General features: G+C 43.1%; 2 protein-coding genes across 2 annotated transcripts; both read left to right on the forward strand.

Moving 5' to 3' along the window:
• The first annotated feature begins 1,693 nt into the window (after window positions 1-1,693).
• LOC118357883 (serine/threonine-protein kinase NIM1-like) lies at window positions 1,694-17,649 on the forward strand. The gene is made up of 4 exons (XM_035735194.2): window positions 1,694-1,856; window positions 11,632-11,753; window positions 12,107-12,253; window positions 13,117-17,649. Exons 1-4 carry the CDS (start codon window positions 1,694-1,696, stop codon window positions 13,870-13,872), a joined length of 1,188 nt encoding a protein of 395 aa, XP_035591087.2. The 3' UTR covers window positions 13,873-17,649.
• Window positions 17,650-17,961: 312 nt separating this feature from the next.
• Window positions 17,962-24,431, forward strand: LOC118358538 (cyclic AMP-responsive element-binding protein 3-like protein 3). The gene is made up of 10 exons (XM_035736478.2): window positions 17,962-18,128; window positions 19,278-19,415; window positions 19,669-20,020; window positions 20,382-20,488; window positions 20,768-20,854; window positions 21,273-21,379; window positions 21,565-21,633; window positions 21,763-21,847; window positions 22,531-22,624; window positions 22,858-24,431. Exons 2-10 carry the CDS (start codon window positions 19,278-19,280, stop codon window positions 23,271-23,273), a joined length of 1,455 nt encoding a protein of 484 aa, XP_035592371.1. The 5' UTR covers window positions 17,962-18,128; the 3' UTR covers window positions 23,274-24,431.
• Window positions 24,432-24,585: the final 154 nt, after the last annotated feature.

The following is a 24,585-nucleotide window of genomic DNA, read 5'->3' on the forward strand; positions in this document are numbered from 1 at the left end:
GCAGCAGCACTGATGTGAGGGCCAGTGGACTGAGAAACTGTTGCTCACTCTCGAACAACTAACAGTCTTTATTAAGCCATCCTCTGTTTCAAGGAACTGTCAGGGGTTCACCTTGGGGTCATGATAGGGGCTGTACCAAATGTTTGATGTATTATAATAATTTATTATGCTTATTGTATTAATAGAAGGGGAGGGGGTAAAAGACCCCTCCCTCCTTACATTTATAGGGTCCTAGACTACAGATTAACAATATATATATTCATTATAAAGGTGTAATATTGTTCCACAGTCTTTTCTAATCTATGCCTCTTATAAAGAAACTGTCTGAGAAATGTGTGACTGTGAGAAAGAACTCTGCAGGGGAGTGTAAGAGATAAGAGATTAGTCAGACATTCACTATAAATCAACTTGGACATTTACTGCTGAGCTTTTAGATAACACTAAAACTATTGTTTATATAGCTGTGTAGGCATGATTTTGGTCTCATGAGTGGAAGGTAATGACGTAGGCAGTGATATCACTAAGATATGACTGTTGGAATAATAAAGCAACTCGGACTCTTTTCTATTTTGCAGAACTTACTCGGAAACATGCGTGCTATGTTCCCGTTGTCAACTTCTGTCTGCAATTGCATTAATAAAGGTTTTTGAATTATTTAATTAAAGATATTGTCTGAATGCTAATTTCACCAATGAGCCAATGTTTGACAAGGAACAAGGAACGGACCCCAAAATAATGATATTGAGGAACAAGCTGTGCTTACAAACATTCTGGAGATACCTTCCTTGAACATACTTGAGCTACAGATCAAAAACCAACATCAACTGCCTTGGTTAAGGCAGTATTTTCATACTGCAGTCCATTGAAGGTCTGGAGAAAGAGACTAGTAGCCTCTGTTTTGGGTTGGACCCTGGTTGTGACCCCATTCACCCTAGGGTTTCTTCGGGAGAGTTGGGATATGCAAGAAACACATTTCCAATTCACACATGCATGAAATAGGACAAATATAAGCACTCGCCAAATTATCATAAATTATTTCTTATCTGTCATTGTATGGACACTCGATGAAGCAGCAAAGCTCTCTACATAGACCCTATGTATAAAGGTGAGATTCCCACATTTAACATGTTTTTGGTGCGATCGTGAATACAATACAAGAAATGTGCATTTTGCAGCGCAGATAATGGGTTTGACAGGATGAATTGAACAGGGCTCTGGGTATTTCCCTCATCAACACAACAAGTTATTGTCTGTGTTTTCATCCATAGGTGGTGCCTTGCACCAGAACCCCTTCCAGCCATGAGCTAAGCCTTCCCTATCCTAGGCATCCTGGGTAGGATGACGGCTGTGTGCCCCGCTGGGGTGGGACCTGCTGGGGCTACAGTGGGGTGCTCCAGGGGGTCTGGGGCTGGGGTTTTGACTGGGAGCACAGCGGGTCAAGACAAGAGATACGCACGCTGGAGCCGCTTGGAGAGCTCGGACATCACTACAGATGACGAGGGGGTCCCTGGCCACCGCATCACCCCCCTGGAGAGGCTAAACCTGGACTTGTGCCAGGACGACAGGTAGGGCAAGGATGACAGGTAGGGCCAGGACGACAGGTAGGAGCAGGATGACAGGTAGGAGAAGAAGGACAGGTAGGAGTAAGACAACGCTCTCTAAGAAAAAAACATGAAAGAAGATTAATTACCACATGTATTATTATTCTGGATCATTTGTAAGGGCTGTTTATTTTATTAACAGGGTGGTCCGTGAGCTTACCTTGGGCCGGCGTATCAGCTTCTACAAGGTCCGTGGAGAGATCGGCTGTGGAAACTTTTCCCACGTCAAACTGGGGATCCACGCCCTCACAAAAGGTAAGGAAGACACCTGCCTGGCAGGAAACACATTAACTGATATTTAACATAACACACACAGCCCTGCTATACTGCAGATGCTCACCAAACCTTTGAATTTTTGAATTATGCATTCATGGACAATAAAAAAGTGAAAAGATATGTAGGCCGGCTGGCCAATCTTCACTAAATAGGCTGGCTTGAGTTAAATATTTATTGGAAAACCCAGATCCTCTGCCCCAGCAAAATCTCAAAGCGTAGTGATGACTGACAAGCTGTTTTCATCAATGAGCTAATAATACATTTCCTTGGATAGCTGTTTGCTATTGAGCCAGTGGTTTGCCACTGGGCACAGACATCATTTCAACATCGAGTTTTGATTTAGTTTTGGTTGAGTTGTCTACTAACATGTATTCAATGTGAAATCAACGCAAAGAATCTACGGATTTGGGTTAAAAAGTTTTTAAAAAACACTAAATTCCCACATTGATTCCATGTCATAACATTGATTTTTTGTATGATGTGGAAACACTTGATTCAACCTGTTTTTGACCCAGTGGCCTGTAGTTTGAATCTGCCACAGAAAGACTGACTGCTGTTCGACTGCTGCCCTGGAAAATATGGATTGATTAGAGATCTTATGTTTGCCTAAGGATGGATGGAATTCCTGCATGCTTCATCAAAGACTGAAGTGTGTTTTGTGTGTGTGCGTGTCACGACTTCCGCCGAAGTGAGTTCCTCTCCTTGTTCAAGCGGTGTTCGGTGGTCGACGTCACCGATCCACCTTTCATTTTCCATTTGTTTTCCCACACACCTGGTTTACATTCCCTCATTACTTGTCATGCATTTAACCCTCTGTTCACCCCCATTTCTGTGTGTGAAATTGTTTGATATATAGTGCTTGTGCACTTTGACTGGTTCGCGACGGGTTATTTTGTACCCATATTTCGTTGTTCTGTGTGCTGTTGGTTTTGCTTACTGCTCTTGTTATTGCCCAGTTCTGCTCTCCTGCGCCTGACTTTCCTGAAGCCAGTCACGCACCCCTTACAGAATTTCACACCCGAATATGGATTCAGCAGGAGCGAACGACCCACAAAACCCATGTGGCCAAGACCTACCTAAGTATGGTTCCCAATCAGAGACAACGATAGACAGCTGTCCCTGATTGGGAACCATACCCGGCCAAAAACAAAGAAATACAAAAACATAGAAAAAATAACAAAGAATGCCCACCCTAGTCACACCCTGGCCTAACCAAAATAGAGAATAAAAGCCTCTCCATGGCCAGGGCGTGACAGTACCCCCCTCAAAGGTGCGGACACCGGCCACAAAACCTGACTCTCAAGGGGAGGGTCCGGGTGGGCCCTCTTTACGGCGGCGGCTCTGGTGAGGGACGGAGACCCTCGCAGCAGGCCCCGGACAGAAGGGCGACTCTGGCTGCTCCGGACAGGAGGGCGACTCTGGCAGCTCCGGACAGGAGTGCGACTCTGGCAGCTCCGGACAGGAGTGTGACTCTGGCAGCTCCGGACAGGAGTGCGACACAGGACTCACCAGGCTGGGGAGACCTACCGGAGGCCTGGTCCGTGGAGGAGGCACAGGATAGACTGGGCTGTGGGGGAGCACTGGAGATCTGGTGCGTAGCCTTGTTACCACTCTTCCAGACTGAAAGCCCGGCACGTGCAGGGAGCTGGAACAGGCCGCACTGGGATCTCCTGGCGAGCTGGGGAAACCGTGCCCAGAGTCAGTGCTGGATATCCTGGCCCAAGGAGACGCACTGGAGGTCTGGAGAGCAGGGCTGGCACCCTCCGTCCTGGCTGGATCCTCACCCTAGCCCGGCAGATGCGGGGAGCTGGAATGTAGCGCACCGGGCTAAGAACGCGTACTGGAGATCTGTAGCGCCAAGCTGGCACAAGACGTGCAGGGCTGGGGAGGCGCACAGGAGGCCTGGTGCGTGGGGCTGGCACAGTCTTCACCAGATGGCTAGCACGCACCTCAGGACGAGTATGGAGAGCTGACTCAGGTGGCATCAAATCGAGGACACGCTCCGTCGGGTGGATGTCGTGCCTCATGCACCAACACAGCAACTCTCTCATTACTCTCTCCTCCAATCTCCCCATCAACTCCTTCACTGTCTCTGCTTCGCTTCCTTCGCTCACCTCCAATTTCACCCTGGCTGGCTCTGGTTCCATCCTCGGGCTCCGCCGACCGTCCCGTGTGTCCCCAATTTTTTGGCCACTCTGCTTGGTCCTATGGTGGTGGGTAGTTCTGTAATGGCTGTTCGAAGAAGAGGACCAAGGTGCAGCATGGTACGTGTTCATGATTTTTAATGAAACTGAACACTAGAACAAAAAATAACAAAGCGGCACAAACTAAACAGTTCTGTCTGGTGCAGACACACAAAACAGAAAATAACTACGTACAAAACCCATGTGGGCAAGAGCTACCTAAGAATGGTTCCCAATCAGAGACAACGATAGACAGCTGTCCCTGATTGAGAACCATACCCGGCCAACAACAAAGAAATACAAAAACATAGAAAAAAGCATATAGAATGCCCACCCTAGTCACACCCTGGCCTAACCAAAATAGAGAATAAAAGTCTCTCTATGGCCAGGGCGTGACACAGTTCGACACATACAACAACACAGAGTTACACATGGAATAAACAAACATACAATCAATAATATAGTAGAAAATTATATATACAGCATGTGCAAATTAGGTAGGATAAGGGAGGTAAAGGCAATAAATAGGCCATGGTGGCGAAGTAATTACAATATAGCAATTAAACACTGGAATGGTAGGATGTGCAAAGGGGCAATATAAATTAATAAATACAGTATGGGGATGAGGTAGTTTGGATGGGCTATTTACAGATGGGCTATGTACAGGTGCAGTGATCTGTGAGCTGCTCTGACAGCTGCTGCTTAAAGCTAATGAGGGAGGTAAGAGTCTCCAGCTTTAGTGATTTTTGCCGTTCGTTCCAGTCATTGGTAGCAGAGAACTGGAAGGAGAGGCGGCGAAAGGAAGAATTGGATTTCGGGGTGACCAGAAGGATATACCTACTGGAGCGTGTGCTCCGAGTGGGTGCTGCTATGGTGACCAGTGAGCTGAGATAAAGCGGGGCTTTACCTAGCAGAGACTTGTAGATGACCTGGAGCCAGTGGGTTTGGCGACGAGTATGAAGCGAGGGACATCCAACGAGAGCGTACAGGTCGCGGTGGTGGGTAGTATATGGGGCTTTGGTGACAAAACGGATGGCACTGTGATAGACTGCATCCAATTTGTTGAGTAGAGTGTTGGAGGCTATTTTGTAAATGACATCACCGAAGTCAAGGATCGGTAGGATGGTCAGTTTTACTAGGGTATGTTTGGCAGCATGAGTGAAGGATGCTTTGTGGCAAAATATGAAGCCGATTCTAGATTTAATTTTGGATTGGAGATGTTTAATGTGAGTCTGGAAGGAGAGTTTACAGTCTAACCAGACACCTAGGTATTTGAGGTTGTCCACATATTCTAAGTCAGAACCGTCCAGAGTAGTGATGCTGGATGGATGGGCAGGTGCGGGCAGCGATGAATGTATTTAGTTTTACTTACATTTAAGAGCAGTTGGAGGTCACGGAATGAGAGTTGTATGGCATTGAAGCTTGTCTGGAGGATAGTTAACACAGTGTCCAAAGAAGGCCCAGAGGTAATCAGAATGGTGTCCTTTGCGTAGAGGTGGATCAAATAATCACCAGCAGCAAGAGCGACATCATTGATGTATTCAGAGCAAAGAGTCAGCCTGAGAATTGAACCCTGTGGCACCCTCAATGCTGATGACAAATGCAACAGGGACAACCAGGCCACTTCAACCAGAGAAAAATCTGCAGATACTCTCCATTGCATAGGCTTGCTACTAGCTATGTTAATCAGGGTCTGAACATTTCCCAGGATATTGATCAACATTCCACATCAACTGAATATTGAATATAAACATTCCATTACCATAGTGACAGAATGAAACAGAAGTTTGGAAAGTTTCAGTCACTTATTTTTTAAATTTATTTCATTTTATTTAACCTTTAACTAGGCAAGTCAGTGAAGAACAAATTCTGATTTAGAATGCCGGCCTACCAAAAGGCAAAAGGCCTCCTGCGAGCACGGGCTGGGATTTTTTTTTAAATGATATAAATATAGGACAAAACACACATCACGACAAGAGAGACCGAGACAGCAACATAGCAAGGCAGCAACACATGACAACACAGCATTGTAGTAACACAACATGACAACAATATGGTATCAACACAACATGGTAGCAACACAAACATGGTACAAACATTATTGGGCACAGACAACAGCACAAAGGACAAGAAGGTAAAGACAACAATACATCACGCAAAGCAGCCGCAACTGTCAGTAAGTGTCCATGATTGAGTCTTTGAATGAGGAGATTGAAATAAAATGGTCCAGTTTGAATGTTTGTTGCAGCTCTTTCCAGTTGCTAGCTGCAGCGAACTGAAAAGATCAGCAGCCCAAGGTTGTGTGTGCTTTGGGGACCTTTAACAGAATGTGACTGGCAGCACAGGTGTTGTATGTGGATGATGAGCGCTGCAGTAGATATCTCAGATAGGGGGGAGTGAGGCCAAAGAGGGTTTTTTAAATAAGCATCAACCAGTGGGTCTTGCGACGGGTATACAGAGATGATTAGTTTACAGAGAAGTATAGAGTGCAGTGATGTATCCAATAATGAGCATTGGTGGCAAATCTGATGGCCGAATGGTAAAGAACATCTTTCCACACCCTTACCTGCCAATCTATAAATGATGTCTCCGTAATCTAGCATGGGTTGGATGGTCATCTGAATGGCGCCAGAAGAAATGGTAGCCATTTTACTGGCGCCTAACCAATTGTGCTATTATGTGTTATTTTTTTGCGTTATTTGTAACTTATTTTGTACATAATGTTTCTGCCACCTTATCTTACAGCAAAAAAGAGCTTCTGGATATCAGGACAGTGATCACTCACCTCGGATTAGACAAAGATTTTTTCTTCAACAAGCAGGACGCACAGGATGTACTTCAGACACTCGACAAGGCCAAAATCCCTGTCATTGGCAAGAGAAAGGGACACAGGTATAGAGGACACAGGGCGGGGTGCATCGTAAGGATCCGTCGACGGTGAGTGGGAAATCTGCCTTTACCATCAATATTACTTGCCAACGTACAATCATTGGACAATAAATTAGACGAGGTACGATCACGAATATGCTAACAACGGGACATCAAAAACTGTAATATCTTATGTTTCACCGAATCGTGGCTGAATGACGACATGGAAAACATTCAGCTAGCAGCACAGGCTAGACAGAACAGCACACTCTGGTAAGACGAGGGTTGGCTGTCTGTGCATATTTGTTAACAACAGCCGGTGCACAAAATCTAAGGAAGTCTCTAGATTTTGCTCGCATGAAGTAGAGTATGTCATGATAAGCTGTAGACCACGCTATTTGCCAAGAGTTTGAATCATTTTTTTTCGTTGATGGTTTTTTACTACCACAGATGGACGCTGGCACTAAGACGGCTCTGAGTCAGCTGTATAAGGAAATAAGCAAACAGGAAACTGTTCACCCAGAGGCGACGCTCCTTTTGGCCGGGGACTTTAAATTAAATCAGTTTTACCTAATTTCTATCAGTATGTTAAATGCGCAACCAGAGGGAAAGAAATTCTAGATCACCTTTACTCCACACACAAAGATGCGTACTAAGCTCTCCCTCGCCCTCCATTTGGCAAATCTGACCATAATTCTATCCTCCTGATTCCTGCAAAAGATTAAAGCAGCAAGCACTAGTGACTCAGTCTATAAAAAAAGTGATCAGATGAAGCAGATGCTAAACTACAGGACTGTTTTGCTAGCGCAGACTGGAATATGGTAAAGGATTTTTCCAATGGCATGGAGGAGTACACCACTCAGTCACTGGCTTTATCAATAAGTGCATCGAGGACGTTGTCCCCACAGTGACTGTACGTACATACCCCAACCAGAAGCCATGGATTACAGGGTAGAGGGTAGAGGGTATAGCTGCCACTTTCAATGTGCGTCACTCTAACCTGGAAGCTTATAAGAAATCCTGCTATACCCTCCGATGATCCATCAAACAGGCAAAGCTCCAATACTGGACTAAGATTGAATGGTACTACACCGGCTCCGACGCTCGTTCGATGTGGTAGGGCCTGCAAACTATTTCAGACTACAAAGGGAAGCCCAGCCGTGAGCTGCCCAGTGACACGAACCTAACAGATGAGCTAAATCACTTCTATGCTCGCTTCGAGGCAAGCAACACTGAGGCATGCATGAGAGCATCAGCTGTTCTGGACGACTGTGTGATCACACTCTCCGATGTGAGTAAGACCTTTAAACAAGTCAACATTCACAAGGCCGCTGGGCCAGACGTATAACCAGGACATGTGCTCCGGGCATGTGCTGACCAACTGGCAAGTGTCTTCACTGACATTTTCGACATGTCCCTGATTGAATCTGTAATACCAACATGCTTCAGGTAGACCACCATAGTCCCTGTGCCCAAGAGCACTAAGGTAACCTGCATGAATGACTACAGACCCGTAGCACTCACGTCCATAGCCATGAAGTGCTTTGAAAGGCAGGTAATTGCCCACATTAACACCATTATCCCAGAAACCCTAGACCCACTCCAGTTTGCATACCGCTCAAACAGATCCACACATGATGCAATCTCTATTGCACTCAACACGGCCCTTTCCCACCTTGACAAAAGGAACACCTATGTGAGAATGCTATTCATTGACTACAGCTCAGTGTTCAACACTATAGTGCCCTCAAAGCTCAGCACTAAGCTAAGGATCCTGGGATTAAACACCTCCCTCTGCAACTGGATCCTGGACTTCCTGACGAGCCGCCCTCAGGTGGTGAGGGTAGGTAGCAACACATCTGCCACGCTGATCCTCAACACTGGAGCCCCTCAGGGGTGTGTGCTCATTCCCCTCCTGTACTCCCTGTTCAACCACGAGTGCATGGCCAGGCACGACTCCAACACCATCATTACGTTTGCGGACGACACAACAGTGGTAGGCCTGATCACCGACAACAACGAGACAGCCAATAGCGAGGAGGTCAGAGACCTGGCCGGGTGGTGCCAGAATAGCAACCTTTCCCTCAAAGTAATCAAGACAAACGATATGATTGTGGACTACAGGACAAGGAGGACCGAGCACGCCCCCATTCTTATCGACGGGACTGTAGTGGAGCAGGGTGAGAGATTAAAGTTCCTTGGTGTCCACATTACCAACCAACTAGAATGGTCCAAACACACCAAGACAGTCGTGAAGAGGGCACGACAAAATAAATTCCCCCTCAGGAGACTGAAAAGATTTGGCATGGGTGCCCCTGCACATTGACTCTGTACCGGTACCACCTGTATATTGCCTTGCTATTGTTATTTTCACTGTCATTTAAACATTTGTTGTTGTTGTTTTCTTTAATTATCTATTGCTTACGTAATACCTATTTTTTGCTTAAACATTGCACTGTTGGTTAGGGCTTGTAAGTAAGCATTTCACTGTAAGGTCTACCTACACCTGTTGTATTCTGCGCACGTGACAAATAAACTTTGATTTGATTTTATTGAATCTGGGTTAGTTTGGCAGCTGGGGTGAAAAAGGTACGATTACGATAGAGGAAACCAAGTCTAGATATAACTTTAGCCTGCATCTTTGATATGTGCTGAGAGAAGGACACTGTACCATCTAGCCATACTCCCAAGTACTTTTATGAGGTGACTACCTCAAGCTCTAAACCCTCAGAGGTAGTAATCACACCTGTGGGGAGAGGGGCATTCTTCTTACCAAACCATAGGACCTTTATTTTGGAGGTGTTCAGAACAAGGTTACGAGTAGAGAAAGCTAGTTGGACTCTAAGAAAGCTTTGTTGTAGTGCATTTAACACAATATCCGGAGAAGGGCCAGCTGAGTATAAGACTGTATCATTTGCATATAAATGGATGAAAGAGCTTCTTACTGCCTGAGCTATGTTGTTGATGTAAACTGAGAAGAGCGTGGGGCCTAGGATTGAGCCTTAGGTTACTCCCTTGGTGACAGACAGTAGCTGAGACAGCAGATTTTCTGACTTTATACACGGCACTATTTGAGAGACGTAGTTAGCAAACCAGGTGCTAACACCAATACTCCTTAGCCAGCCCACAAGAATGGAATGGTCTAACATATCAAAAGCTTTGGCCAAGTCAATAAAATAGCAGCACAACATTGTTTAGAATCAAGGGCAATGGTGACATCATTGAGGACCTTTAAGGTTTCCATAACCTGAACGGAAACCGGATTGCACACTAGAGAGAATATTATAGAAATCAAGAAAGCCAGTCAGTTGATTATTGACAAGTTTTTCCAACTCTTGATAAACAGGGAAAAAGCTGATTCTATACCATTTTACAGAAACCAGTTCATGACGGCTTTCTCATTCAAGTTTTTTAGCAAGCGTCTATAACAAATCAGGACAGGTTGTTTCACTGAGCAGCCATTAAGAACACAGGCTAAAACAGTGAGCACTATGATCATTACAGAAAACACCAGACTGATATATATCAGGATTATTTGTGAGGATAACATCACAGGCTCCCGAGTGGTGCAGTGGTCAGAGGCACTGCATCTCAGTACATAGAGGTAGGTGTCACTACAGTACCTGGTTTGAATCCAGACTGTATCACATCGGGCTGTGATTGGGAGTCCCATAGGGCAGCGCACACTTGGCCTGGGTTTGGCTGGGGTAGGCTATCATTGTAAATAAGAATTAGTTCTTAACTGGCTTGCCTGGTTAAATCAAAAAGGAGATTATAATCTTTGGAGTTATATCTTGTGGGATTGGTAATAATCTGAGAAAGATTTTAGGGAGTCCCATTGCTCTAGGACTTGGTCAGGTGGTTTAAGCATGTCTCAGTTTAGGTTACCTAGCAGGACAAATTCAGACTTAGTGTAAGGGGCCAGGAGAGAGCTTAAGGCAGGTAGGGTACAGACCAGAGCTGATTGAGGACGATGGCACCCAGCAACATTCAACAAAGAGCGATTTGAAAGTTTAATGCTTAAAAAGAGCAAATCAAATTGTTTGAGGACAGACTTGGTGGAGATAACCAAGCACTGAAGCTGATCCTTGATAAAGATTGCCACCTTTGGAAGATCTGTCTTGCCGAAAAAGTTCATAACCAGAAAGGTTAAAATCAGTATTCAAAACACTCTACCACGTCTCAGTAATGACCAACACATCTGGACTGTAGCTGTGAACCCACACTTTCAATTGATGCATTTTTAGGTAATAAGCTTCTAGTGTTATAACATGGAGAAAACCCAGGTTTTTACGAGAGCAAAAATCAGTGAAGCAGATGTGATAACAAGTCAGAATTGGGGCTAGCAACAGTAGATGTGTTTATTTATGTTTGGCTTGAAATGTTATAGAATGGACATGTTTTATCAGCCACAGAGCTTGCTAATGCATAGAGATATATAAATATGAAGTGTGTGTTGACATCCACAAAATATTGCACCGTTTTATCTATAGAGAATAAAACGCCATGAGCTAAAACAGGAATATCTCTTTATTTTTGCCTAACTCTTCTCTCAATGCCTGCCTTTTATTTCTAAATTCTATGTTGACCTCAGGTATATAACAAAGGCTTAACGCTGACCCCAGGGAGAGTAGCTGCTGCATCAGGAACAGCTAACGGGAATCCTAATAAATAAATAAACATTTCCCTTTGTCCTCCCTCAGACAAGGTGGCCATTAAAATCCTGGATAAGACCAAGCTGGACCAAAAGACCCAGAGGTTACTATCCAGAGAGATATCCAGCATGGAGAGACTGCAACACCCCAACATCATACGCCTTTACGAGGTGGGTCACACGCACGCACGCACGCACACACACACACACACACACACACACACACACACACACACACACACACACACACACACACACACACACACACACACACACACACACACACACACACACACACACACACACACACACACACACACACACACACACACACACACACACACAGCCTCCCAGGCCTTGTTAAACATCTACTACTGATAAGTAATGAGTTACACAAAGCATGGTCAGAAACTAATGTCATCAGTGCAGTGCACTTTTAAACAGAGTAGTGTAATTAAACAGAGTAGTGTAATTATCAGTAGATGCCTTGACCATCCTCTCTGTTTCTTCCTGGTGGGTGGCAGGTGGTGGAGACATTGTCACGGTTACATCTGGTGATGGAGTATGCAGGCGGAGGCGAGCTCTACACCAAGATCAGCTCAGAGGGGAAACTGTCCGACATAGACAGCAAGATCGTCTTCTCTCAGATCCTCTCAGCTGTCAAACACATGGTATTTTCCTGGCCCAGGGCTACAGTCCTGCTCACATACGCTTTAATATAGCTTATTATGTGTCCATACTGTATGTGTTTGAGTCAGTAATATCACAAGGCTTCCTGACCTCATTTGCTTGTGTCATCGTTTCCCAAATAAATATTATGCTGGGGTCATAAGAACAATTCAGACTCCGCAACCATAGATGAAAAGTGCTTAAAAACATTGTCTATTTTCTGTGGTGCAACATTGAATGCAGTGCAGGCTGCTGAGGGGAGATCGGCTCATGATAATGGCTGGAACGGTGCAAATGGTAAAGCATCAAACACCTGGAAACCACGTGTTTGATACCATTCCACTGATTACGCTCCAGTTATTACCACAAACCTGTTGTCACGACTTCCACCGAAGTCGGTTCCTCTCCTTGTACGTGCAGTGTTTGGCGGTCGGCGTCACCGGTCTTCGAGCCATCATCAATCCACTTTTAATTTTCCATTTGTTTTGTCTTGTTTTCCTACATACCTGGTTTTCATTTCCCTCATTAATTGTTGTGTATTTGACCCTCTGTTCCCCCCATGTCTTTGTGTGGAATTGTTTGTTGTAAATGCTAATGCACATGTTTACTGGTGGGCTTCGAGTTTTGTACCCATGTTATCTATTTCTTCATGCCGTTGGTTTTGCGATTAAACTGCTCCGGCTATTACCTAGTTCTGCTCTCCTGCGTCTGACTTCCCTGCCACCGGTTACGCACCCCTTACACCTGTTCTCCCAAATTAAGGTGCCACCAACCTCCTGTGATTGAATGTAATTTAAAGAGTCTGAGATGTATTTACAGTATATGCCGGTGTATTAACCAGATACATCTTTGACCTGCCCCACAGCATGACAACAGCATCATCCACCGTGACTTGAAAGCAGAGAACGTCTTCTACACCTGCAGCACCTGTGTCAAGGTGGGAGACTTCGGATTCAGCACGCTAAGCCGCCGCGACGAGACTCTCAACACCTTCTGCGGCTCCCCGCCCTACGCCGCGCCAGAGCTCTTCCGGGACGAACACTATCTGGGCATCTTCGTAGACATCTGGGCCCTGGGCGTCATGCTGTTCTTCATGGTGACAGGAAGCATGCCCTTCAGGGCGGACACGGTTGCCAAGTTGAAGCGCTGTATCCTGGAGGGGGCCTATGTGCTGCCCTCCTGGATACTGGAGCCCTGCCAGAGGCTGATCAGAGGCATCCTCCAGCCTCAGCCCTCAGATCGCTACAGTGTAGAGCAGATAATGGGCTGTGAGTGGCTGCTGAGTGTAGACTTCCCTCGGGCCATGGAGCCCTTTAAACTGGACCCATCCTATCTGGCCGAGAGCACCCCTTCAGAGTTGGAGGAGGATGAGGCTGAGGTGAGGGGGGCACTGGAGACACTAGGGATCACCACAGAGCATATCTTGAATAATCAGGGGAAGGACTGTAGGAGTTCTATAACAGGTGTTTATAGGATTCTGTTGCACCGTGCACACAAGAGGCGGGCAGTGGAGAGCATGCCTGGTGTTACGCATGTTGTCGGGGCCAGAGTGAGTAAAAAGGACCGGCTAAAGGCGTACCGCAGCTTACAGCACACCTCCAAGCTCTGTGTGATTCTGTGATGAAAAGCCTTTACTCCTATAGTTGAACTTTATTGTATTTTTTGTCAAACGATTACAATGTATGTTACTGTGAATGAGGAATGAGATGGTGAATTTTAAATCAGTTTGATTTCTGCCTTGAATGTTGATCGGCAAAACATTCATCGCAGATACGCCAGGAAAAAAAAAGAAAAAAAAGAAGAAAAAGTTTTAAAGTTGAGATTCAAGTGAGTATTTGTCTTTGTGAGAATATACTTTAGCCTGGGTGCCAGTCTTTCCCTAATTTATCTCACCAGAAAAGGCAAACATGTAACATATGGTTATCCAGCAGACATTTTTCTCCAAAGGAACCTAGGCGATTCCAGCATTATGTTCATAATACTTGCTCACAAAATCACAACTTAAATGTCTCACAGAATGGACAAACTAAATATAAATACGATTTTGATGTGTGTGTCTATAGTACCCACCAGGGGGAATGTAATCCCCCAAAAATTGACTTCTAAATATTAGCATGTTGGAGAAATAAAGCAAATAAGAAGTGTTCTGGATGTTACATGAAATGCACAACCCACTGGGTACAGACATCAATTCAACATTTATTCCATGTTGGTTCAAAACCATTTCTTTGAAATGATGTGGAAACAACATTGATTCAACCAGTGTGTGCCCAGTGGTAAGCTTCTTGGAAAGATTAAACACATTAGCAAAATTCTGTGAGTTTGTAAGTCTTAGGTCAAAACATGGATGGCCATTTTGAAGGAAAGGTTTGGCTGAACATAAAAACAATCATTTTTAAAAGATTGCAATTTTCATGATTACCTTAGGGTGGAAAACTTATTATGGATGTTGCAGATTCTGAAGTAGACATTCAAATCTTAAAGATTTCTTGATCAAAATCTATCCCAACACATTTGATGTCATTTGGAATGTTTTTAAAATGTAAGCAGAAGGCATAGTACATTGGGATTGCGTAATTACAGGTAGCTTGAATAGTATAGGCAGCACCACACCCTAAAGGTAATTATTTTAAGGTAGTTTAAAATAATTACCTTTCTGGTAATTGTGTAACAAATCAAAATATATTTTATATTTGAGATTCTTCAAAGTAGTTGCCATTTGCCTTGATGACTGCTTTGCACACTCTTGGCATTCTCTCAACTTGCTTCATGAGGTAGTCACTTGGAATGCATTTCAATTAACAGCTGTGCCTTGTTTAAAGTTAATTTGTGGAATATCTTTCCTTCTTAATGTGTTTGAGCCAATCAGTTGTGTTGTGAGAAGGTAGTGGTATACAGAAGATAGCCCTATTTGGTAAAAGACCAAGTCCATTATGGCAAGAACAGCTCAAATAAGCAAAGAGAAATGACCGTCCATTATTACTTTAAGACATGAAGGTCAGTCAATCTGAGAAATGTCAAAAACTTAGAACGTTTTTTCAAGTGCAGTCTGAAAAACCTTCAAGTGCTATGATGAAACTGGTTTTCATGAGGACCACCACAGAAAAGGAAGACCCAGAGTTACCTCTGCTGCAGAGGATACGTTCATTAGAGTTAACAGCCTCAGAAAATGCAGCCCAACAAAATGCTTCACGGAGTTCAAGTAACAGACACATCTCAACATCAACTGTTCAGAGGAGACTGCATGAATCAGGCCTTCATGCTTGAATTGATGCAAAGAAACCACTACTAAAGGACACCAATAATAAGAAGAGACTTGCTTAGGCCAAGAAACACGTGCAATGGACATTAGACCGGTGGAAATATGTCCTTTCATCTGATGAGTCAAAATTTTAGAGTTTTGGTTCTAACCGCCGTGTCTTTCTGAGTAGGTGAACGGATGATCTCTGCGTGTGTGGTTCCCACCGTGAAGCATGGAGGAGGAGGTGTTATGATGTGGGGGTGCTTTGCTGGTGACACTGTCATGATTTTTTTAGAATTCAAGGCACACTTAACCAGCATGGCTACCAGAGCATTCTGTAGCGATACACCATCCTATCTGGTTTGCGCTTAGTGGGACTATCATTTGTTTTTCTACAGGACAATGACCCAACACACCTCCAGGCTGAGTAAGGGTTATTTCACCAAGAAGGAGCGTGATGGAGTGGTGCATCAGACGACCTGGCCTCCACAATCACCCGACCTCAACCCAATTGAGATGGTTTAGGATGAGTTGGACCACAGAGTGAATGAAAAACAGCCAACAAGTGCTCAGCATATGTGGGAACTCCTTCAAGACTTTTAGAAAAGCATTCCAGGTGAAGCTGGTTGAGAGAATGCCAAGAGTGTGCAAAGCTGTCAACAAGGCTACATTGAAGAATTTCAAATATAAAATATATTTTGATTTGTTTAACACTTTATTTTGGTTACTACGTGATTCCATACCTAATTCCATATGTGTTATTTCATAGTTTTGATGTCTTCACTATTATTCAACAATGTAGAAAATAGTAAAAATAAAGAAAATCCCTGGAATGAGTTGGTGTTTTTGACCGGTATTGCATATCAAAAGTAACCTTTACCAGTTGAATGTAGAATATTTTCTGAAATATTGCAATACAATATGCAAATGTAACAATATACATGTGCCAATCCACTTTTCTGAACACTTGATAAAGTCAGTATTTTTGGGTGACTTTCATTTGAAAAAGACACTTCAAGACTATTCATAGATTTTTGCTAAATACTTTTCATCTTTCTATCTAGAAAACAGTACTGAAATGTATGAGAAATGCACTTTAGAATGTATTTTCAGAGAGAATCTTAGCTAGAATACATCATTTTCAAGATAATTTTCGAGAACAATTGCTTCAGTAAAAATCTGAAGAATACATCTTAGAACAAGCACACAAAATGTGGGATATGCACACGCTTCTGAAGCTAAGACAATGTACATCAATATTCATCACATCCACAACAGTTACGTATATCACATAATGCTAAAAAAAGGATACTGACAATGATGCAGCAATCAACCCCATAAATCTGATGCTGCAATTTCATAAATATATATTTTTACTTAACTAGGCAAGTCAGTTAAGAACCAACTCTTATTAGCTACAACGACAGCCTACCCCAGCCAAACCCAGACTCCCAATCACAGACAGATGTTTGGATTTGAATCAGGGACGGTAGTTACACCTCTTACACTGAGATACAGTGCCTAGGACAACTGCGCCAATCGGTTAACTACATGAAGTGACTGAGCCTTGGTAACCCAGATGTAGCATTGTTGAATGCAGAGAGTCCAAGCTAATGAGAATGAAGAATGTGATGATTTCTTTCTTGAATGTTCTATTGCACTTTTCCATGCCTTTGTTTTTCTATCCAGTTACATTAAGCCAGCACCATGAGTCAATAGAAAATGTGATCTTCTATTTCATAAATGCATGTCAATATAATGCTTTGCACTCATTTTCCAGGAATCATGATATAGCCTGAGTGCCGGTCTGTTTGCGCTAAAATACTTTGGCTTGACGATGAATAATGTAGTTGCCAAGAGCACAAACAGATCTGGGACCAGGCTAGAGAACTCCAGGTCAATGGTTGAAATTAACACATTGGCCTATTGGCCTGGTTGGGTTGAAAGTTACTTCTTACACCATACCTGTCAACACCAAGGATTAGATGTTTTGATTGTCATTACGCCATATTGTTGCCCTATATGTGTTGTTAAAATATTAAATACAAGTATGAAATGCTACGTTTGTTCTCTTGTAATGTTTTGATAAACTTTACTTGTGTTTTTTACTAAACTTTTTGTAAAGTTCCTCTGGGGTTAATGGGTTTATATTATGGAAAATAAAGATGCTGAACGTACCGAGATAAGAAACGACCCTTGTCTTACTTTCACTTTCACTTTCACTAATAACCACAACAGGCCTTAGTCGAATTATGTCGGCTGTAACCTGTGAATGAAACTGAGGAGGACATGAAGCGTAAGCCTAATTTGTATGCCCTCTTCACACATTTCAATATTTTCTGAAGAAACTAAAATGTCGAACATGAGAAATGGCACTGTGTCATATCAACATCAAATTCATGAGCAGCACACGTTCGTCCCAGCAGCACACACCATACTACATTTCCCATAAGGACAAGGGCGAAATTTTACACACGCTAATTTGTCTTTACTGATGACGCAATATCTGTCTTGTTGGAAGGTGATTTAATCTGGAAGAGTGTACGAGACAGAAATTTCGAGGAGACAACAAGAAAAATAATTGCACTGACTCACACGAATGCTATCCTACCTTATCAGGCTGTATATTGAGTAAGGTAAGAACATTTGAGGCATGAGAAATTAATGCTTTTTATTTGATTCGTAAACGAAAACATACAACGACCACGCCCTCTCAGCAACATTTGTTCATAGGAATGCTTGCTATCTAGCTAAATTAACGCGTTAGCTGCTGTCTGATTTCTGTCTGAAACCATCTCATTGTTATATATGTGGCGGAGGTGTGCAGTTAATTATGACCATCGATTCTTTATATATAATTGAGATGTAATTTATCAAATTAGTTGGTCATGGAGCATGTATTGCATTGGCTGGTCAGCTATGCAGAAAATCATATTTTTTCAAACAAACTATTGATTAGCTACATTAGCTATCTTGCTAGCTAATCTGATTGCCCAGTGCCAACCTACTAGCTAACTACTCATCCTTGTGTCTGTCACTGTCAGTGCATCGGGTCTATGCAAACAATGCTCTTGTAGCTAGCTAGGTAACGTTGGCAAGATAAACTACCAGGACAATGACAATGTAACGTAAACTGGATTACCCAGCTAGTTAACCTCCAGCCTACTGAGCACAGAAACTGGTGTTACAATAGTTTACTAGCTCGATTGCCAGCATTATGGTATGTAGCTAATTAACTTGAAATGTAACTACTTTATCTATATTTGAAGTGTAATGTTTGTCTTCTATACTAACATTTGTGAGCTCACTCGGGCTTGTTTTGTTGATTCTCTTGTGACAAAAGGGGGAAGTGGGCGGGGCGAAGTATAGGAATGAGCTCGTTCATGGCGTGATGTCTAGAAGGGATACAGCTTTTGTCAAAATGTACTTTTCGTAGCAGGTTTAGGATAATTTGCGCAACAGGTTAGGAAAAGGGTAAAGAGTTAGCTAAAATGTATAAAAACGTTTGACGTAAAATTTGACAAAAGCTGTTTCTCATCTAGACATGACCCATTCATTCATCTGCTGTATACTGTGTGGTAACTGCCAAACGCTAGGACGTGGCAACTCTCAATGCAATCTCTCTTAAGAATACCTCCTGACCAGAAATTACACGTAACGATAGTTTTAATTCATTTATATGGTTTAGGGTATCTCTATTTACCTATTACTTTAACAAATAAATTAGTTCTGCCTCACATTGTTTTTCCAGAATGTATGTATTTATTGCTGGTTGTGTTTGCCAGATGTCAGTCACTGAGGATGTTCCTGATATGGATGGGGCGGATCTTCTGGGGATCCTGTTCCAGGAAGGAGAGACGGGAGCTAATGACCCCTTCTTCCCATATGGAAGTGGGCTAGAAAACTGGCTCTCTGAGCAAGATGTATGTCTCCCACTCAGGAATAACACTGTTTTATGTTTACTAACCGATAATAGTTTGATGATTGGCAGGAAACAAACCTTTAATTTAATTGCATGTCGTATTAGTAAAGCAGAAGTAGTTTATTATCGAATGACATCAAAATGTGACATACTTCCTTATTTTATAGCAGGTAAACTCTATTTCACAATTGTTCTTTGTGGGATAAACAAGTAATCTTGAATAGAATGGACACTAACTTCCTGCTGTATTGTAGATGCTGACAGGCATGGACACTGAGGACTTCCTGTCCAGCTTGCTTGAGGGAGAAAACAACATTGCCACCTCCTGTCCCTCCCAATCTCCACTGGGCAGCGATAGCGGCATCTCTGACGACAGCAGCACTGGCGGCATAGTCGGACAGAATTTCCTGGCCTTCACCAGCTCCCAGGGGAGTGACGGTGACCCTGCGCCCAGCCCCCTGATGGCCCTAGAGCTCCAGGCTGAGTACCCTCAGGCCCTGACCGTGCAGACAGACCACAGCTACTATCTGCTCCAGGAAGAGGACGTGGATGCTCTACAGAGCGTGAGGGCAGAGAAGCTGGATATGGATGTCTTTATTGATCTGGGTAAGTGTTGATCCCGACCTTTACACTTGGCTAACAGGTTCATAACTTTGGGTGGGATGAAGGAGTAGTTGCATGACAATAAAATGTCTGTTGACATTTCAATTAATTGAATAGTTTGTTGGTAGTTTGAGCGTCTGCAGACTAACTCTAGGGGGCTACACATGACATATGAAGGGGTTATTAGGTGGTGCCGGTCGTTATTTTCCCCATGCTTTTGAGATTAAGTTCAGACGATTTGAGTTCAGTCACTTGACTCATCCTTGGATTAGAACATTTCACAGAAATATCCTTGTAAGGTTCCATAACTTTACTGTTCATGTGAGACTATAAAGATCTGGTGTTGTTCTCTTGTGTTAATCAGACGACCTGGACAGTGAGGGGATGGAAATGGAACAGGATTACTCCAGTGAAGAACTACCCTGTGCTTTTTCCATAGAGGACTCTACACAGGACAACCAAGCGGATCTGGTGAGTTTCACATCATCAAATGGGTATTATAGATGAGAAAAGCAGAAGCACTACAGTCAAACCCAAAGATCAAACCAGTATTTAATAGGCTTGTCAAACTTATTGTCATTGTTTTAATAAGAATGGTATTAACTGTGCCCGAGTTCATGAACAATTTAAATTTCACAAGACATAATCTTAGTTTTGTCGGCACCCAGTGGCAAAGTTATGTAACTGTACTGAAGATCTGTTGAAGGCCTTGTCTCTTAAAAATGTCTGTTTTCTTCCCTTCCGTTCCAGTTCAAGAAGATCGTCCTGACTGATGAGGAAAAGAGACTTCTTGCTAAAGAAGGAGCAGCCATACCGTCTTGCATGCCTCTTACTAAGGTAATTTCCTCCAGTTATTTCAAGTGGTGGTTCACACTGTGGAGACCACCGAAACCATTGAGAACTTTGGTCCAAATGCCATACACTCCTTAAAAATGACAAAGCCAGATTCTGGTGTTATCCAAGGACAGGGCAGACAATGACTAATGAGGTTCACAAGGAGATGTGACACTAGCTACTTTGTAGCTACCTTAGTACTGATGCTGCTAATATCAAGGGATAGCCAATGACTAGTGAACAGAAGATGTCTTTTAAATTATTCAAATGACTCCTGTCTCCTGCAGAATCAATTCCAATCACACTAAATGAGAAACCTTCCCAGACAACTTGTTTGTCTCTAGCAGTGAGACCGCAGACTGCTCCTCAGCACTGTGTACATTATCATGTCAAGTGAGTAGTCTGTCTCTCGCTGTCTCAGACTGAGGAGAGGACACTGAAGAGGGTGAGGAGAAAGATCCGCAACAAGCAGTCGGCCCAGGAGAGTAGGAAGAAGAAGAAGGTGTATGTGGATGGCCTGGAGAACAGGTCAGAGAGAATGGATGGAGAGATCTCTGAAAATGAAATCAAAGGCACACACAGTGCATTAGTCATTATATGATTTAAACTATTTCACTTCACCAATGTTTAGCCTGCTGGGTCTTCATTGGGTCAAAGGGTGTTTATTTAAAACAACGTTTGGTTGGTTGAGTGTATTGCTGATTGGTCCCTAGGGTTTCCATATGCACTGCTCACAACCAGGATCTGCAGAAGAAGGTCCAGCTGCTGCAGAAGCAAAACATGTAAGACGCCACTACTGCCATTACCATGATTATGGAACCACTATTCCTTTGTATGATGCGCATCTGAGGATGAATGAATGACGTTTGTAGACGTTTCTGATGGTTATTATTATTCCCCCCCCTGTCTAGGTCTCTAATAGAGCAGCTGATGAAGCTGCAGGGCATGATGAAGATGTCTACCATGAAGACAACCACCACCAGCACATGTGTCATGGTAAGAGGACTAACACACAGAGTAGAGCTTAACCCTCACCACTTCATGGCCCCTGTTTTGCCTTCTGGGAATTAGAGCTTGTAGTAATTTACTGGTACTGAAAGAATCTCACACAGGTTTGTCTGTAGATGTATTTGGTTGTCAATCTTTTCCAACTTGAAGTTATACCTTGTTAACATGGTGTGTGCTGAGGCAGCTTGCGACATCCTGTTCTTTCAGGGTGCCAGCCCAGCCTGTATGTTGACATTATTATAACTGATTTGGACATTATAGTAATATCAACCCTGATTGAGGCTTGATTATGTTTTCATATGGTACTCCAGATGGTTGTAAGTGTCTCCCTCTTTAGGACCAGGAGTGCCTGTACTGTATTAGTGTACTATTGAGGCTAAAGCCATTATTGTCCCACTGCCAAATAATGGTATGTTGGAACAATAAACCAACATGTACTTATGCTTTAGTTAATAAAGACTGGAGCCCTGCTTGGGTCTGTAATGAGAAGAATGATATTCTTATACAAGGTAATGTTATTTTAGCATAAACTAATGGAAGATGTAAAAAAGTTACGCAAATACTTCTTGCATAATTCTTTGGAGACGGATATACCTCATGTATTGGGTTTGTAAGCCTAGGTTGCACACACATTTGTCAGCTTTCTATAGTTTTCTCTTCTCTCTGCTCAGGTGTTCCTGCTGTCTTTCTGCCTCATCGTCTTCCCCTCTGTCAACCCGTTTGGCCGCAGCCCTGGACAGAAGGAGATATACAGCCCCTCCTCCGGTAAGTAAAAAAAAAAAACAAGGATGGTCTGAAATTATAAAGCTATTTAAAAAATTAAAAAAATCAACAGTGTTATTCTGTTCAAAATCTCTTTTTTTCTTTAAAGTAATGTTATGCGTACAACAATAAATAACATCTAAAATTCTTCAAATATTCCCTGTCTCTTCCCTTTATTAAGACGATTGCTGTATTTAAGATTCGAGCAGATGTTAAACCTTTCCCCTCTGTTGTAGTTGTCTCCAGGACCCTGCGTTCTGTTGCTGTTGATGACACCCCAGACCCTCTGCCCCTGGATTACTCTGAGCCTGGGGAGGAAGTAGATGACGCTGAGCCTCTCAGTCTCCTCCTAGTGGCCAAGGTGGAGAACACTAAGGCCATGTTCACTGGTGGGCAGAACCACACACCAGACTACCAGAAAGTGGAGCAGTCTGAGTCTGAGAGTGGGTTCAACAGCAACTCGTCTGCAGACTTCCCCAGTCCTGGTCAGGCCGAGCTGAAGCCGGGGGCCGGGGCTGGGGGCCTGCAGGAGGGATCCAGGGATCCAGTGGGAACGGCTGTGGCTTATGAGGTTCCAGGGACCAAGGAGAACTGGACTGACAGGAAGCCTACATCCATCATTATACAGCAACACCGCTCGGACGAGATGTAAACAGAAGAGCTGGTGGTGAATGAACTAAAAAAGGGAATGGTGGGAGAGGGTTATTTTAAAGGTTTTAGTTATTGATCATGTTAATTGAAAGTTGGTGGATGAAGAGAAAGGGGTATTGGGACGTTTTGTTATTACAGTATCCTCTGTCTACCTGATTGTCCTCCTTCTCCTTGTGATACTACTGTTCTTCTTGAAGCACTTTGTTCTAATGCCTTGTTCAAGTGCTAAAATGGACTACTGAGATTTCCATTGTTATGCATAGTCATCCTCTCATCGAGAGGAAAAAGTGCACTATGAGAATGAGTAGTAATGTCTAGACATCCCATGATTGCTGAAGACTTTCTAAAACCTGAATTCTGTATTGAAAAACAAAACAAACTGATCAACAGTTAATTCTGTCCACCTATATGGTGCATCTCCAGTAGGTGTATGATATGTACCTTGCTAGCGATTTACCAGTTCCTTTCATAGTGGAGTTAAATTCTCTGTTAGTTTGAACAGTCAGCATCTATAGTATAAATGCATTCTCATGATTCTAGATCAAAACTGTTGATCTGTATACACTGCTTTAGCCATTGCAGGACATTTGGCCATTTTAGATTTTGTGTTAAATATATATGTATTTCCCTTGTAACAAGGGTATTTGTGCTTTCTTTGATTTGTTTTGCGTACAATTTCAAATATGACAGTGCTCTGTAATTAATCCCCATTTTCAGGAGCCAGTTGCTGAACCATTTTTCTCTAGTTTAGACCATTTTAGTTACGAGCTGTTTGTCCTTTATCCAGTGGTTCATAGTTTGGACCTGGATGTCTTTCAAGTCTGTCATATGGAGAGGTGAACATTTAACATGTTAATTCAGTGTTGCAGTTTAACTATACTCAAATGTAATGACCTGTCAGTCCATTCAGTGAGGCATTTGTTAGTGTTAGGGTACATTGTGTATTTTCTGGGTTATCAGTAATTTATGAACTCTAAATGGTATTGGAACATTTGGTTATTTTTGTACCTATCAAAGAGATTTCATTTGGCTTAATCGGGTTAAAAGAAATCACTAATCCCGGTTAGAAATGTAAATCGGACGGAATGATTGTAATGTACGTTTTCAACTCTTATTGTTTGACACTGATAGTCATTAAAAGTCCCTTTTTTAATTCAAATGATCTCCAGTTTCATGCTGAGTTGGGTGCTGTTCGGAAGGGCGCTGTTCAGTGGCAGTTGTGCTGAAACTGCCGATCAGGTAGGCCTACTATCCGTGGTGCTGCAACGTTGTTTAACCTGTGTGTGCCGTTTTGTAGGGGAGAACTGGGTTAC

This window comes from Oncorhynchus keta, chromosome 25 (assembly GCF_023373465.1).
Source record: "Oncorhynchus keta strain PuntledgeMale-10-30-2019 chromosome 25, Oket_V2, whole genome shotgun sequence".
In the NCBI taxonomy this organism is placed as follows: domain Eukaryota; kingdom Metazoa; phylum Chordata; class Actinopteri; order Salmoniformes; family Salmonidae; genus Oncorhynchus; species Oncorhynchus keta.